The following is a 14,428-nucleotide window of genomic DNA, read 5'->3' as shown; positions in this document are numbered from 1 at the left end:
GGCAACAGTGTCCGCATGTAAGAAATATATGTAATCGATAGCTGTATCGATAACAAGAAATGTGCGTTCAAAGCGCATCCAACTTCGCTGCGCGCCAACAATTCAAAACATTGAATTCAATTCGTTTTTAAATTCTGTATTTTATTAGCCGTAATTAGTTTGTAGCATTATTATCAGTTCAAATACTTTTGCTTAAAGCTATCTATGTGCTCCAGCACCTTGACTGTCATGTCATTAATATATTCATTCCTACTCTGCTCCGAATAATCGGGCAAACTTCGTCGAGTCACATAGTGATTTGGCAAGTTTACCTTGTGGCGGCCAATGGACTTGATAATTAGCCACAAAATATAGAAACTGAACCAAACTGTAAAGTATAGCGGAATGTACCAGAGTTTGCGGCCAATGTAAAAGTAACTGTACTTCTTTACACGGGGCTCTGGAGGTGGTGGTGGCGGAGGAGGAGGTGGTGGTGGTGTGGTCGGTGGTGGCGGCGGTGGGGGAGGAGGAGGTGGCGGTGGATGATGATGATAATGATGTGGATGATGATCATCGTAAAGAAGTTCTGGATATGAGACATCCGGAAACGAAGGATAAGTATAATCATGATGGTCGGGATAATGCTCGTGGTGATCATGATGATGATCGTGATAGTGTGGTGAAGGCTCCGGATAATCGTGATCGTGATCATGGCTGTGATCGTGATCTGCTGGCTTTGGGGCCGCTGATTCCGGATGAGATTCCAGCCAGCCTGGAGGCGGCGTGGCATACTCCATATTGGGATCGTATTTATTATCATCGCTGGCATGCGCTTGTCCATCAGTCTGTAAAGGAGGCAGAGGTCCAGCATCTCCGCCTGCATTGCCCCCGCTGTCAGCGCTGCCATCATCCGCGCCCGCTCCAGCGTCTCCTGCATCTGCGGCGCCTGCGTCTCCGGTATCCTTGCCAGCCTGATCGTTGGCAGGTGGCGAATTATCCTGTGCACTTGCCGGAAGTACACCAATCACATCATCATTCTCTGGATCATCATCTGCTGGAGCCACGGGCACCGAACTTGCAGTGCTCGCTGCCGCATCCTTATCACCACTGCCAGCGGGTACAGGACCAGGATAGCTATAGCCCGATGAAGGACCTGGATAAGCATACCCAGCACTGCTCAAAGCATTGCCCGAAGCTGGCGGCAAATAACTAGAAATTGTATCCGAGGGCAGAGCTGCCTTGGGATCCTGCGACGGCGAAGGATATTTGGTGTTGAGGGGAGGAAAGGAGTAAGCATCCCTTGGCGGCACATACGATTGCACCACATTCGAGCCCGCTGCCACTTTGCCATCATGACTGTGATCATGTGGATCATGATGATGATGATGATGATCGTGATCCTTAAAAAGATTCGAAGCTACAGCTTGACCGGGCGCAAAACGATCTGAGATTTGACCTAAGGATAATCCTGGAGTTAAGAGCTGTACCTATGTATTTATGTTATCAATTCACACGTACCACGATTGTAGCCTCGATGAGGGTTCTGATAGCGATTACTCTTGGATTTGTAAGCCTTGTAATTCTGTGAGGGACGTGCTGATTTAATCAGAGGCGTAATAAGCTGTCCAAAAGGGTACGAGGTACGATAGTCCACAGCACGTCCAGTGGAGGCAGCTTCCATCAAGCCCGGAGGCGGCTCCTCGCTGGCAGTTTCCTTCAATTCCGCTGGCGTTACGCTCAGAGGCGTGACAAACAGGATGGGCTCTTTTTCCGGCTCTGATTCCCACTCCTGCTGATGATTATATGGTAAGGGCAAAGGTAAAGGAGTGGTCGTCGTCGTCGTTGTTGTTGTTGTGGACACCACATTCTCGCTCGAATTGAAGCTGCTTTGGATATGAAAATCTGTATAGGATACTCATTCCTCTTCAATTGAATAACTCACATTTTAGGAAATATTAAATCCGTATTTAGCGCCTTGAAAATACGCGGTCCCTGATCCATTGATTCAGCATTTCCACTCTGCAAAACCTGAGAATATGCCTCAATCTGCATGGGAAGCAGAAGGGAGCCAAGCACAAGGATCAGGGTCAAAATCAGCGCACACTTCGCGCCGAATCCAGGCATTTTTTAAATATATTCAATTTTTATTTCTCACAGGACACTCTTTGTAAATATATATTTATTTATTATCTCTTATTTCTTTCTCGTTCTACACACTCGACATATCCGCTCGAGCTTCGTAGCTCGTCTGCACCGCACGGCGCGAAATTCTCGAATCCACTGAGAAACTGTAGCTCGATTGGTTTTATTCATCATCGACCTGAGCAAGTATTTGATTTCGTTTTTTCATGACCCAGAAAAGGTGCTACTAGAATTGATCTATATAGACTAGTACTATTATATACATTTTTAGTTTGGTTTACTCCAATGGACAGCACTTTCATTTCGTTGTCGTCGCCCAGGTGCTAATTAGTTGTTACTCCACATATTCGATCTATCACATCGTATCTGCCGTTATGTTCTTTAGCATCCAGAGTCTTTCTTAGCGGCGTGTCCAAAATTCCACAATCCGTTAGAGAATAAAGATCTCTTGGTCAGGGCGTGTGACTGTTATTTTGCAACCAATTAGAAAGCTACTCTAATTCATTAGCTCTAATATACATCTCACCTTAAAAAACAATGACTTAAGCTTTGAAATTTTCAACTAATTATTCTTTTTTTTTTTACAAATTTATATTTTTTTTAATAACCTGATATATCAAAAATAAAAAATTGCTATAAAAATGTTCTACAACTAGATCACTGAAAAAGAATATACATTTTATGCTTTATCTTCTGTCTATCTGAACTCAGCAATTATAAAAGCTAGAGACATGACAATATATATAACTATGCAGATTCAAAGGTTCAGTTGCTAGCACTCAAAGCACCCCCATATATTGTCTTAGATTTAATATATATTTTATCTAATTTTGCAAATATATATATATATTATTAAGCAATTATACAGCTCTGAAAATGTTTTGAAGAATTGATTTTAGATATCTAAGTTAATCAAGAAAAGTTCTCATCTATATTTTAAGATAAAATTACGGCATCTAGCATTCTTGTTATTTTATCATTTCATTTTATTCTTAATAAATATATTAAAATTATGAAATATTTATGAAATGTAGTTTAATATATATTTTATATACTTAAGCCGTCAATGAAATTTTGAACTCCAATCTTTAAGTGGCACTTCTTATATATAAAGAAGGTGCTAATTAATATTAAAGCTTTGCGACGCTATAGATTCCACAAGCAAGGTTTAACTTCAAACGAAATAAATGAAGAAAACATTTCCACGCTAAAATAAAGGCATAAGGAATTTGTCAACAAAATTGCCATAGAGATGTGGATGTGGATACGTCGAATCAATGAACGGCGGAAGTGGGTCAATAAATCGCTTCGACATATGCGTGTATGCTCCGATTAACACTTGGTGGGGCGTGCTATAACTTGTTGACGCTGTTAATTTTCAACTTTCTTGGAGTACATGGAAATATTACGGAAGCCAGTTCTGCAATCGCACTTCAATTGGTCTTTTTTAGAACTTTTACTTATTTACAAGCTTAATTTTCTTATTGTTTTTTTTTTATTTACGAGAAATATTTATATATATTTAATATAATAATTGCAAGTCTTTTAAAGGTTAGTACACAATATCAAACGTTTTACAAGCTAACAAAACATTTTTTTTTTTATCTTGTTTTGGATGATGTTTCAAATTAATGATTTTGTTGCAAGTGTAATACAATATTAAAATTAATTAAATATTCACAAAACACAAAAATAAAAAATAGTTGTATTAAAATTATTATCTTTTTGCCTTTTCGTAGTATTTGTAAGTGTAATAAAAAAGCGTGAAATTGTTATGGAACATACTATATATATACATATATATAATATATAGTAATATATACAGTGGAGTGGGTCAATTTTTTTTTTTGCGACAAAGCGGGTTTGAAATTCGTAATCTAAAATGAATTCTAAGAAAAATTGCCCAAGAAACCATGGGTCTAAAATCAATATCGAGCTTCCACTTTTTAGGAGAAGTTATACATCGGTGTTATTTACTTGCGTACTTGTTTGCTAGGTAAACATGGTTTCTTGGGCAATTCTTCATAGGATTCATTGTAGATTATGAATTTCATAACCGTTTGGTTCTTTTTTTTACTCCATACAAATTGACCCACTCTAATATACTGCCTTGGCACATAACGCTGGCGTCTTTCATTTGCCTTTAAAATGGCGAATTCATGCCCAGCTTTGTGCCAAAATCCAGACGCGCTCGACGTTGGTAACGCGCATTGACTCTGCAAAGAATTATTTAAAAAATTAAGATATACATTTAAATATACTTGCTTGTTACTTATACTTACTTGTTCTCCTGAAACTTGGCCAGCTCACTTACAAAGAGGCTTATTAAACTGCTGGCAAATAACACTAAAATGGGTAGCCAGAGTTTTGAAAGATACTCCTGCAGAGATTCATCCATCAGCATTTGAAGGCTACAGATGAAACCATGGAGCAGCAGCAGACCAATGCAAGTGAATGCCCAGATGTGATTTCTGAAAGGATTGCGCTGCCAGAGCGCATGATCACGATGCACAAACGTAATGGAGACAAGCGCTGGAAGCAAGATATTATAAAGAATAAAATAAAATACTATCGAAAAAAAATATAATCGTTTGTTAAATAATTATTCAAGATGCACTAATAAAAAAAGCCTGTTAATCAATTCAATTATATATATGCTAGTGACGACAACGCACCCAATAAACCAATATAATAATGGTATCCATGGATTTAAAACTACAATGGTATTCAGTATACTAGATTGATTGATTGATGATAATAAAAGGAAATGTAATGGGTGTGGTTAAATTTGGAGTCTCTAGCTCTTATTGAGAAAGTGCTAGAAGTTTTTTTTGAATTATAGTATTTACGACAGTTAAAGTTGTCTTGGTGAAGTCAGTTCTATTATTAAAATTAAGTGAAATTAATCAACAAATCAGACCCCTATCTAATCAATATTTATGCTAGTTACCAAAGTGCAGCACCACCGCAAACAAAGCACAACAGCGAACTATATGCAGACACTGATAGAAATCCGTATAATTTGCACTTTTGAGGTCCGTAATGACATTAGATTCCGCAGCGGAAATTGGTTGCGTCATGAGCATCCAATAGGCAATGAGCTAAAAAAAGAATGAAAGCTGATTAAGTTAGGATTATGATATGAATTTTGACAGTCTTACAATGGCAATTACGGGTACGAGGAACTTGCAGCCATAGCACCACATGACAAAGGCAAAGGCACGCGAATCGTATTCGGTTTGCTTCTTGCTGGTGGCACGACTCATGATCTTTGGATCGAGATCGATGTGAGCCAGAGAGATGCCAATTAACGGCACGGGTATACACATCAAATAGATGGCCAGCAGGGGTGTGATGAGAGGCGGCAGTGAGAGGCACGCGCACAACACGTTCAATATGGAGATTGAGCCCGCACAGCAGGCCCAGAATTGTATACAGTTCCATAGGCCCAGCGAAAATCGGCGTGACAGCTCAATTATGGCCACCAGCGAAAGTGGGTCGTCGCGACAGATAGCTATAGAGCAAGGCAGTGAGTTAAGCAGCCGGCTCAGATAAATCGGTGAGACTGTGTGTGCGGGAGATTGCATGGCACGAGCACCACTTCCGCTGGCACCACACTCGAGCAACTGCTCGCTGACAAACGATTCATCCGCTGTCGTCGTCTTGTCCTTGCTCTGACGCTGCCAGTTCAGTTTGTTGTGTATGATGTTGGCCTCCGTGTAGGCATCCACATCCTGACAGACCTGCGGATAGAGAGGCTCCACCGCAATGCTGCAGTCGGCCTGCAAAAAGATATTCGCATTGTCATTGCTTGCCGAGCTGCCCAAGCATACGACAATTTCTCCATACGACTGCATTATGTCGAGCATCTGACGCGTCGCCTCCGCGGAGCAATCCGTGAATAACGACACCTGCAGCGGCACATTGTCCACCTGCTCCAGATGCGGTCGTATCTTCTCAATTCCACGCGGCAGCTTTGCTCGATTCGACATGTCAAAGTTGATGGGCGCACTCTGATCTGTGCTCTCGGTGAGAGTGCTCAGCGAACGACAATTCTCATCCATTGCCGAGTCCAGCGAATGTCGCTGCTTATGACGCTCCGGATCTGGTTCTGATTCGAGAGTTAACGCCACATTCTCATCGCTGTCCTTGCTGCCATCCAATTCGTCTTCTTCATTGGAGTCTCCAGCAGTGGGTGGATTAAATTCATCGGGATTGGAGATGGCACCAGGAGCTGAGCAGCTCAATGTTTTCGACGACTCCAAATTGTTTGGCGGAGCTAGGAGATAGCTTAATTTGGGACCATCCTCTGGATCACCTACAAGATCATTGGGTTTATCAGTAGGCGTGGCTGTCGTGACAGTATCAACTGCATCGCAGATGAATTCGGCACTTGATGGATGAATGGCAACAGTATCTGTGATGGTTCTGGTGGTAATTGTGGTTGTGGTTATATTTTTCTCATTTATTTTACCCGTATTTTTAGGCGACTTGCAGTTGCCCGCCGCACTCTCCGGTTCCTTGCTAGTGGTGACCTTCTCGCGTTCACGTTCCTTCTCCGGCTCCGGTTCGCTGAGCAACGAGATGTGGCAATTCCAGCCAGATTCGAGTCCCATCTTCTCAGAGAAGACACGGGAACGGAGCTCGTTCTCCTTGCTGAAGTGAACAAAACGAATGCAGGCACGTTCCAAACGCTCCACCAGATGGACAATGTCATTTTGTGCCTGATACTGCATCGTCACCATGCCTATAAAGACCTGATGACATTGCATCTCAAAGCAGCCCTCTACATCATTGCAGTCCTCGTCCTTGCTCTCCGAGAACAGCAAGGAGTCCGTGCTGATGCTGTGACTCAACTTCACATGATGTCCGCCCTCAAAGTCACAGTGTGACTTATCTACATGCTGCATGCGCAACTTAGACTCTGGCGGCAGCTCCAAGTATGCAATCTGTCCATTACTATGCAGTGGTCCACTTAATGCTCCATGGATGCCATGACGCAGTGGTCGATATGCGAATGCTGTGCAGTATGAAGTCAACGCACTACGCTGATAAAAATCCAGTGCACGCTTGCGATCCTGCGGCGACAGTGGACGCAAATCTTTGCCATCCCAGAAGTCATCACAGCAATCCAGTATGATGTCTGCTGTGCCCTGAGTGAACAGCGACAAGTAACCTCCGGGATTCTCACGCATTACGACGGATAACGAATGCGGAAACGGAACTTTCACCTTGGTCGACAGCTGCAACTGTCGCGCAAAGCGGATGTCCCGACGCACCACATCCGGTTGCTGTGGATTAAATAAATAAATTGGAAAAATTTTAAGTTAGAGAGGAAAGTAAAGAATATGTTAGCAATTATACTGTCTATACAATGTTAAATTCTTGCAGTGTTACTAAATTTATATACTCTTAAAGTCAATTTACTAGGTTTTTTCCACCTATTTTCCAAGAACTTAAACTTATCACTTTTATATTAAATATAAAAACTAAATAATTATTGAAATTTAATATTATTTTAATTCAATCACGGACTAAAACCGAAACTTTTTTTTGGTTCTGGTATATTCCGAAACAACCATTTTGGTGAAAGGTTTGGTTTCGTTTTCGTCCTTTCGGATTCAGTATCAGTACCCGTACAACAAATCAATTTTTAAAAATTTGATAATTTTAATACTAATTATGACTAATTCGAAAAACACGACGGTAGATTCTTTGCATAAATTTGAATGCAGAATAAATTAAAAGACTTAATCATGATCAAAATGACTAGTCGCTTGAAAATCGGTCCAGTTTTGACACAGCTGACATAGCAATTTTACAAGTCAAAAATATTGATAACTGATCATTAAAATCTAATTTTTTCCCGTGGCGTTCTGTTACTAACGTTTTTGAGATTCTGAAGTCATAAGAAAATGACTTTGTCTTACTAAATTTATGGCTGCCTAACAACAAAGTGGAAATAAAAAACTTTAATCTATTTTTTAATAAATATATTTAAATCGATAGTAAAACGATTGTGAATATATTGTTTTGAGGTCACTTACCAGATGCCTATAGCTAGCCAGCTGTCCCTCCAAGGAAAAGCGATCGGTGGCATGGTTGGTGAAGCCAATCTGTTTGGCCAACTCGCACAGACAGCGTCTGGGGTAACAAATCGAATAGAAAGAAACCGATTAGAACTGGTTCCAACCGTGCTGGACGTGAGAGGTGGGTGCGTATGATCAAGATCAGGCATGCATTCAGTCAAGCGTAATGGGGCGGACGAATAGTTGGATGGATGGATGGGGACCGACTATATTTAAGCATATTCTTGGCAACATAACAATTTTTTGTTACTTAAAATAGCATGCCAATTTAGTGTAAACGTATGTGCTTTGCATGGGGGCGTTTCGGTGGAAAGTGGGCTCCATACACATGCTATATACATGCATAAATACAAATACAAAAAAATATATTCATAAGTTTAAAATAAATGGAATGTATACAAAAATATAGTTGCAAATTGCAACTAAAATTATGAGATTAGTGTAACAATATTTATGAATATGTATGTGCATTGTTAATTTGATGAATTTTACAATGGATAAGACGGGGAAGGAAGGGTTAAATAAATTATTCACAATTAATAAATTATAGAGTTCAGCTGTATCCAATTAAATTGAATGACTTTGAATTATGTTGACAAATTATTTGGCTTGTTTTTTTTATTACAATGTTTTTTTTTTACTGAAAACTAATATAAATAAAATATTTTAATGATTGATCAATTAATTTGTATAACTTTACCAATTGCATTTTTGTTTATATAGGAGGTATATCAGTTTTTCGGTCCAATTCATATGTCGGATGTGTTTTCAATTCAAACAAAAATCAAAAATAATCCCAAACAAATGGGCATCAAAATTCGCATATACAACGAGGATGCGTATATGCTTTAAAAAATCATTAGACTATATAAATATATATATATTGGTTTATAAAAGTAAATAGGTGTATTGGTTAACGATGCTAACGATGAGTATGGCAATGAACTACGTACCCATGCAATAGGCTTTTCATACTGGATTCAAACATCGCATACCGATTTGTCACGGGCACCAGATCTTTGTCAAGCATTGCCACGGCGCTGACATGCCCACAAAACTGAGCGTAATGCTCATGTGTAAGCGGCGAACAGGTGTTTAGTAAAATGGCCAGACCTGGAAATGATCAAAAAATGTAAGGGACACTTTCTAGCTGAATAGTTTACACTAACCCAACGGTTTCAAGGATTTGATGTGTGCTTTCCACTCGTGATCGTCAAATTCCAGGCGAAATGGGCAGTGTTGATCGTGTGTTAGATCTAGAACCTCTGCTACAATGCCACGCTCCTTGTTCTCCTCTTCCACATTGTCGCTTTCCGTTGACATTGATAGCTCACTGCCATCGTCCTGCGGTTCCTCCTCAGTGTTGTGCAAAAAGAACACCTTCTCGGCGGTTGGATTAGGCCAGGACAGTATGCCCTTCTTGTCCACACAACACAGCGCGGATATGGAGCCTAGAACCTGCACGAGATTAGCTGAGCGGGGCAACAGCTCGCTGTCGCCCTTCCAAAGTTGCGTCCAAATGCGCAGCACATTGGACCGTAACAATGAGATGCTATCGTAGTCGTAGGCGGGTGAATCCAGATCCAGGTCCTCAAACGATTTACTCGTTGTCTTTTCAAGTATGGCCTGTGGCGTCTTTAGGAAGCACTGTAGTCGCGCAACGCCCCACAGATTCATGGATATCCACAAGAGTGGAAACACGAGTGGCAGCAGCGGAATAACTGCAGCCGCGGGAGAAGCAATCAATACATGTCGCCAATTGTGCTTCTCATCCGAAGCCAATCCATAACCATGCCAGCGCAGCAGACCCGCAAAAAGCGTGATAATCAAAGCAGTAATGAAGCCCCATTGTTGTATGTACTTCGTGACCAGCTGCAAGGAAGTTAAGACTTTAACTCTTGACAGGAATTGGATAAGACATTAGAACTTACCAAATAACGTTGCTGATTGTAAATTGTAGGCGGGCGATTTAGCGAGTTTTTCAGGCACAAACGCAAGCTATCCAGATACGGCGTGCTCTCTAAGCAACAGACGAGGTTCGGGATCGGAGCACGTGCCGTTGGCTTGACTGGCGGATCACCAAGTTGCGTCGCGGAAGCTCCATAGATTTCACCGGTACTAAAGTGTCGCCTCGACTGCAGTTCATTGCAAGGACCAGGTGACATGTGACCAGGACGCAGCACAATGCAATCACCGCGAACAAGCAGCGCCCAGGGCAGGTTGACAATGTGACCATCGCGATAAGTCCACTGCAGGGAGACGCACGGCGACATGGGATTGCTCAGATGCGGATAATTGGATACATGCCAGTTGTCGCTAAGATGCTGCTCCGCCAGGCGAAGTTCACACAAGGCATGTCGCGTCTTGCGATAGATCTCCGTGCGTCGCAGATTACTTTCCCGAATCACCACACCCAGATCGAGCAGAAGAATAGCCAGCAAGCAAATGGCAGGCCAACACATGCCAGTGATCAAGAGTGATCCACTGGTCACCAGAGTCGTTCCGATGGAGAGCCAACCCAATGGGCTGTCATATTGGTTCATGAATGCAGCACGCAATTTACAATAGCACCTAATTGGGCGGCAAATGAATTGTTATTACACAAATTGTAAAGGTCATTGAGTCTTGTTCCGTCTTGTCTCACCTCTCCGCGTCATGTTCCTTCTCATGCTGTAGCAGCACCTTTTCAATGTCCTCATGGAGACGCGATAGAGCCAACTTTGTGCTTAATCCGCGTTCCATATTCTCCTTTGGCGCCGCCGACGACGACCGCGAGTGTGTATGCGGGTGTGAGTTCTCCGCTGTCTGCGGCAAGGTTGTTGAAGACGTTGCCGCAGTCTCATTGTCACTGCAACATTTTGTGGTTGTTGTTTCAGCTGCTGCTTCGTTCAGCTTGCTCATTTTTCTTTCACAATCCGCAAATTAGTTAGTATTTAAACTAAGCTCGCCCATTTAACACATAGCTTTTCTATATTTTTATGCACTCTGCTTCTGATCGCGTGTGTTTATTTGTTGCCGTTCGCTTCTGTTGTGCGAAATACATATGTATACGAGTTGCCAAATGTGCGTTGCTGCCAGTATTTGCATACAGTTGGCAACGCTGTCAACTGATAACAGCGCAGGCAAACATTTAAATTAGAGATGGCAAATGTCGAAGCAAATAAATTCTTCGATAACTTCACCTATCTTGAATCGAGTTGTTGATAATTAGATTATTATATTGTCCATCCTTTGTTATTGTTGTCGGAGCAATTTATTATTTATTTATTTATTAATTAAAGTTCGTCTGCTAAGCATTTATCTATGAAACAATTTTACCAAGTTTAAATGACTAGTTCAGCGATATTTGTGGATATATTCGTCGATCAAGGGGATTTTACAAAGAGGTCTCTTATTCATCAAAGCTGAACTTACTTTGAGTACTTATAAATGTACATACTTTGACAACATGATGACAGTATGTAAACGAACGTCGTACCAAGAGGTTTGGTAGCGGAAAAAGTGGAAGTGCTTATGTATAAAGTGACAAAACCACACAGCTATATTATATTTCAGTATTTATTTAGAATGTTGTGCTCAGATGAATATTATTAACAAGATAACGTAAAGCCTTTGTCTAGGGTAACTATTTTGTTCATTAGGACAACGGGTTTTATATATCTATCTCTGTTTCTCTAAATTATTACACTAAATGAATACATCACCTGTGGGGAAATTATTAATAAGGTAACGCCGCATTCACTCTACGCTTCGTATCTTTTTAATGAAATATAATGAAACCATAAATGAATTATAAAAGATATAAAGTTATACTTTATATTAATTGTGCCTTATTAATGAAATAAAAACTCAAGGCAGAGACTGTGGTGAATGAGCACGTCACCTTGTTGATAATTTAGTCAGGGTTGTGTTATACACCACTTTGGAATACGTCACATAAGTAAATTCACCTTGGTGTAGCAGACGAATTTTTTTTTTGTCTTCTTTTCTTTTATATGACTAATTGTACATTTAGAATTCTAGATTATCTTATTAAATTTAAGCGGTGGGTATTTGTTGATAATAATGTCCAGAAAATACTGCAATTTGTGCCGCTCATCAACGTCGAGCAGTATTATTCTTGTACCCAAGGATGAAGAGAAAAGAAAGCTATGGTCAGAGAGTACAGGTGTTGTATTTTCTACTAACAGTAGAATTTGCGACAAGCACTTCAAGGATGCTGATTTTTATTATGCATCCCAAAATGCGTCAAAACGCAGGCGACTGATGCCACATGCTGTTCCGCAGAAGTTACAGGAAAAGCAGACTTATACAGAGCACAATTCATCAACTTGTGGTGAAAATCTTTATGATTTCAGCTCGCAAACCGAGTAAGTTGACTTTTTGTTTATTATATCATAAATAAATATGGTTCAATTACAGACAGGAGGTGGTTGATTCTGGACTTGTAATAGAAAATATGCGTTTGCAAAAGAAGGTTGCGGAACTGCAAAAAGAAAATGCTAACCTTCTCAAAAAGCATCAAGAAATGCAGTCTCTCAGCGATTCATTAAAGACTATATTTACTGAATCGCAAGTTCGGAAATTACAGAATGGCGGTAAAAGAATTAAATGGAATAGCGATGACATTTCGTATGCGATCTGTCTCTACTCCGCTGGACCCCGCGCGTACCGTCATTTGTTTAAAAAAGGTTTTCCACTTCCGTGCTTATCCACGTTAGAGAGATGGTTGCACTCTAACGAAATAAAACCCGGCATATTGGATTCGGTAATTGATTTTATGGAAAAAGTCGGAGAAATAGACGGGGAGAATAAAATATGTATTTTGAGTTTCGACGAAATACGAATAACGTCAGAGAATCATTCCTCTCAGGGAGCAGTACAGCAGTATGTCCAGGTCGCAATGGCTCAGGGATTGCAAAAGTCTTGGAAGCAGCCCATATATTTCGATTTCGACAAGGCAATGAGTGTCCGTACACTACACATGTTGGTCCAAAAGCTATATACGATAGGATACCATGTCGTCGGCATAGTTTCCGATATGTGTCCGGCGAATCAGAGATTGTGGACAAATCTTGGAGTGACGCCTGGTAAAATGTTTTTAAAATAAAAAATGCTTAAATTAATTAAAATTCCCCTTTAGAAAAAACGTGGTTTGGGCACCCAGACGACTCCGAAATGAAAATTTTCGTATTTGCAGATGCACCTCATATATTAAAGCTAATAAGGAATCACTTTCTTGATTCTGGAATTGTTGTTGGTGACAAAATCATTAAACAAAAAACCGTAAGACAAGCGATAAGCCACGCCTCTTTTTCCGAAACTTCCCATATGTGGACAGTAAATGAAGATCACCTAAACGTCAGATATGATGGCAGGAAAAAAATCATTCCGGCAGCTCAACTACTTTCCAATAGCACCGCCAGTGCAATTCGACATTGCCAGTCACTGGGAATAGAAATGGACAACGCATCTGAAACGGCGGATTTTATTCAGCTTGCAAACGATTGGTTTGACATTTTTAATGTATATCTGCCAAATTCTGATAATTATCCGACCAAGCAACCATTTGGACAAAGTATTGATGCGCAGAGGAAGGTGTTAGGTAGGATGACTGCACTAATGTCAAAAAAAATAATACCACATGGAAAGAAGTGCTGGCCATTTCAAAGAGGCATAATAATAAGCAACAATTCGTTATATCATTTGTATCAATATGTTGCGGATAGGTACAGCATGGATCAATTAATCACCAGCCGATTATCGCTGGATCAATTGGAACAATTTTTTGATTCAATTTGGGAAAAAAGTGATCGAAACGATTACCCAACTGCATCTGAATTCAAATTCCGCATGCGAAAATACTTACTAGGTAACAGTTGCTTAAATTTAGAAGTCACAGAAGACATAGACTTGGAGATGGAACGGAAGGAATTAACGAGCACGGCACAGATTCAAACGGAATGTTACTCAAAAAATCCTGAAGACTGCATGTCTAGTACTAATAGCATTATTCAAAATAAGGTGACTGATGTGAGTATTCAGTCTGAATTACTTGAAATAGAAGATTGGGAGCAGCCGGAGGGAAATTTAGAAATTTGCATCAAGATTGAAGAGAACGAAGTTATGTCTACTGAATGTGAGCACGAAGAATCAATATTGTCATCAGTGGCAAATTTAGAAAAAGTTCCACATAGAAATCAATTCCAGTGTCCGCA

General features: G+C 40.4%; 2 protein-coding genes across 5 annotated transcripts; both read right to left on the bottom strand.

Moving 5' to 3' along the window:
• Positions 1-154: 154 nt before the first annotated feature.
• On the bottom strand, positions 155-2,103 carry LOC117779750 (extensin). Its single transcript, XM_034616048.1, has 3 exons — positions 1,922-2,103; positions 1,501-1,862; positions 155-1,435 (listed from the first exon to the last, which is right to left on the bottom strand). Exons 1-3 carry the CDS (start codon positions 2,101-2,103, stop codon positions 174-176), a joined length of 1,806 nt encoding a protein of 601 aa, XP_034471939.1. The 3' UTR covers positions 155-173.
• A 1,618-nt stretch (positions 2,104-3,721) lies between these two features.
• LOC117780881 (transmembrane protein 94) lies at positions 3,722-11,339 on the bottom strand. Of its 4 annotated transcripts, none has more exons than XM_034617563.1 (11): positions 10,855-11,338; positions 10,142-10,781; positions 9,380-10,082; positions 9,164-9,323; positions 8,169-8,265; positions 6,596-7,412; positions 5,283-6,538; positions 5,072-5,222; positions 4,404-4,653; positions 4,230-4,337; positions 3,723-3,946 (listed from the first exon to the last, which is right to left on the bottom strand). In XM_034617563.1, the coding sequence occupies exons 1-10, from the start codon at positions 11,109-11,111 to the stop codon at positions 4,265-4,267; spliced, it is 4,404 nt and encodes a 1,467-aa protein (XP_034473454.1). In that variant the 5' UTR covers positions 11,112-11,338; the 3' UTR covers positions 3,723-3,946; positions 4,230-4,264. The 4 variants fall into 4 exon arrangements, with proteins under 4 accessions (XP_034473452.1, XP_034473453.1, XP_034473454.1 ...); XM_034617565.1 differs by having other exon boundaries at positions 5,283-6,439; XM_034617561.1 differs by having other exon boundaries at positions 3,722-3,946; positions 5,283-7,412; positions 10,855-11,339.
• Positions 11,340-14,428: the final 3,089 nt, after the last annotated feature.

The sequence above is a fragment of the Drosophila innubila genome, assembly GCF_004354385.1.
Source record: "Drosophila innubila isolate TH190305 chromosome 2L unlocalized genomic scaffold, UK_Dinn_1.0 4_B_2L, whole genome shotgun sequence".
Classification (NCBI taxonomy): domain Eukaryota; kingdom Metazoa; phylum Arthropoda; class Insecta; order Diptera; family Drosophilidae; genus Drosophila; species Drosophila innubila.
The sequence above is the reverse complement of the archived record's forward strand: the minus strand, read 5'-3'. Positions and strand labels throughout refer to the sequence as shown.

Bases quoted from the DNA above. Each gene is read 5' to 3' on its own strand.
- LOC117779750 (XM_034616048.1), bottom strand. From the start codon at position 2,103: ATGCCTGGATTCGGCGCGAAGTGTGCGCTGATTTTGACCCTGATCCTT. The intron at 1,863-1,921 runs GTGAGTTATTCA...TATCCAAAGCAG, and splicing joins GATTTAATATTTCCTAAAAT to CTTCAATTCGAGCGAGAATG. The intron at 1,436-1,500 runs GTGGTACGTGTG...GATTATCCTTAG, and splicing joins CCCTCATCGAGGCTACAATC to GTCAAATCTCAGATCGTTTT.
- LOC117780881 (XM_034617561.1), bottom strand. From the start codon at position 11,111: ATGAGCAAGCTGAACGAAGCAGCAGCTGAAACAACAACCACAAAATGT. The intron at 7,413-8,168 runs GTAAGTGACCTC...TTTAATCCACAG, and splicing joins TGGCTAGCTATAGGCATCTG to CAACCGGATGTGGTGCGTCG. The intron at 4,654-5,071 runs GTAACTAGCATA...TCTTGCTTCCAG, and splicing joins TGCGGTGGTGCTGCACTTTG to CGCTTGTCTCCATTACGTTT.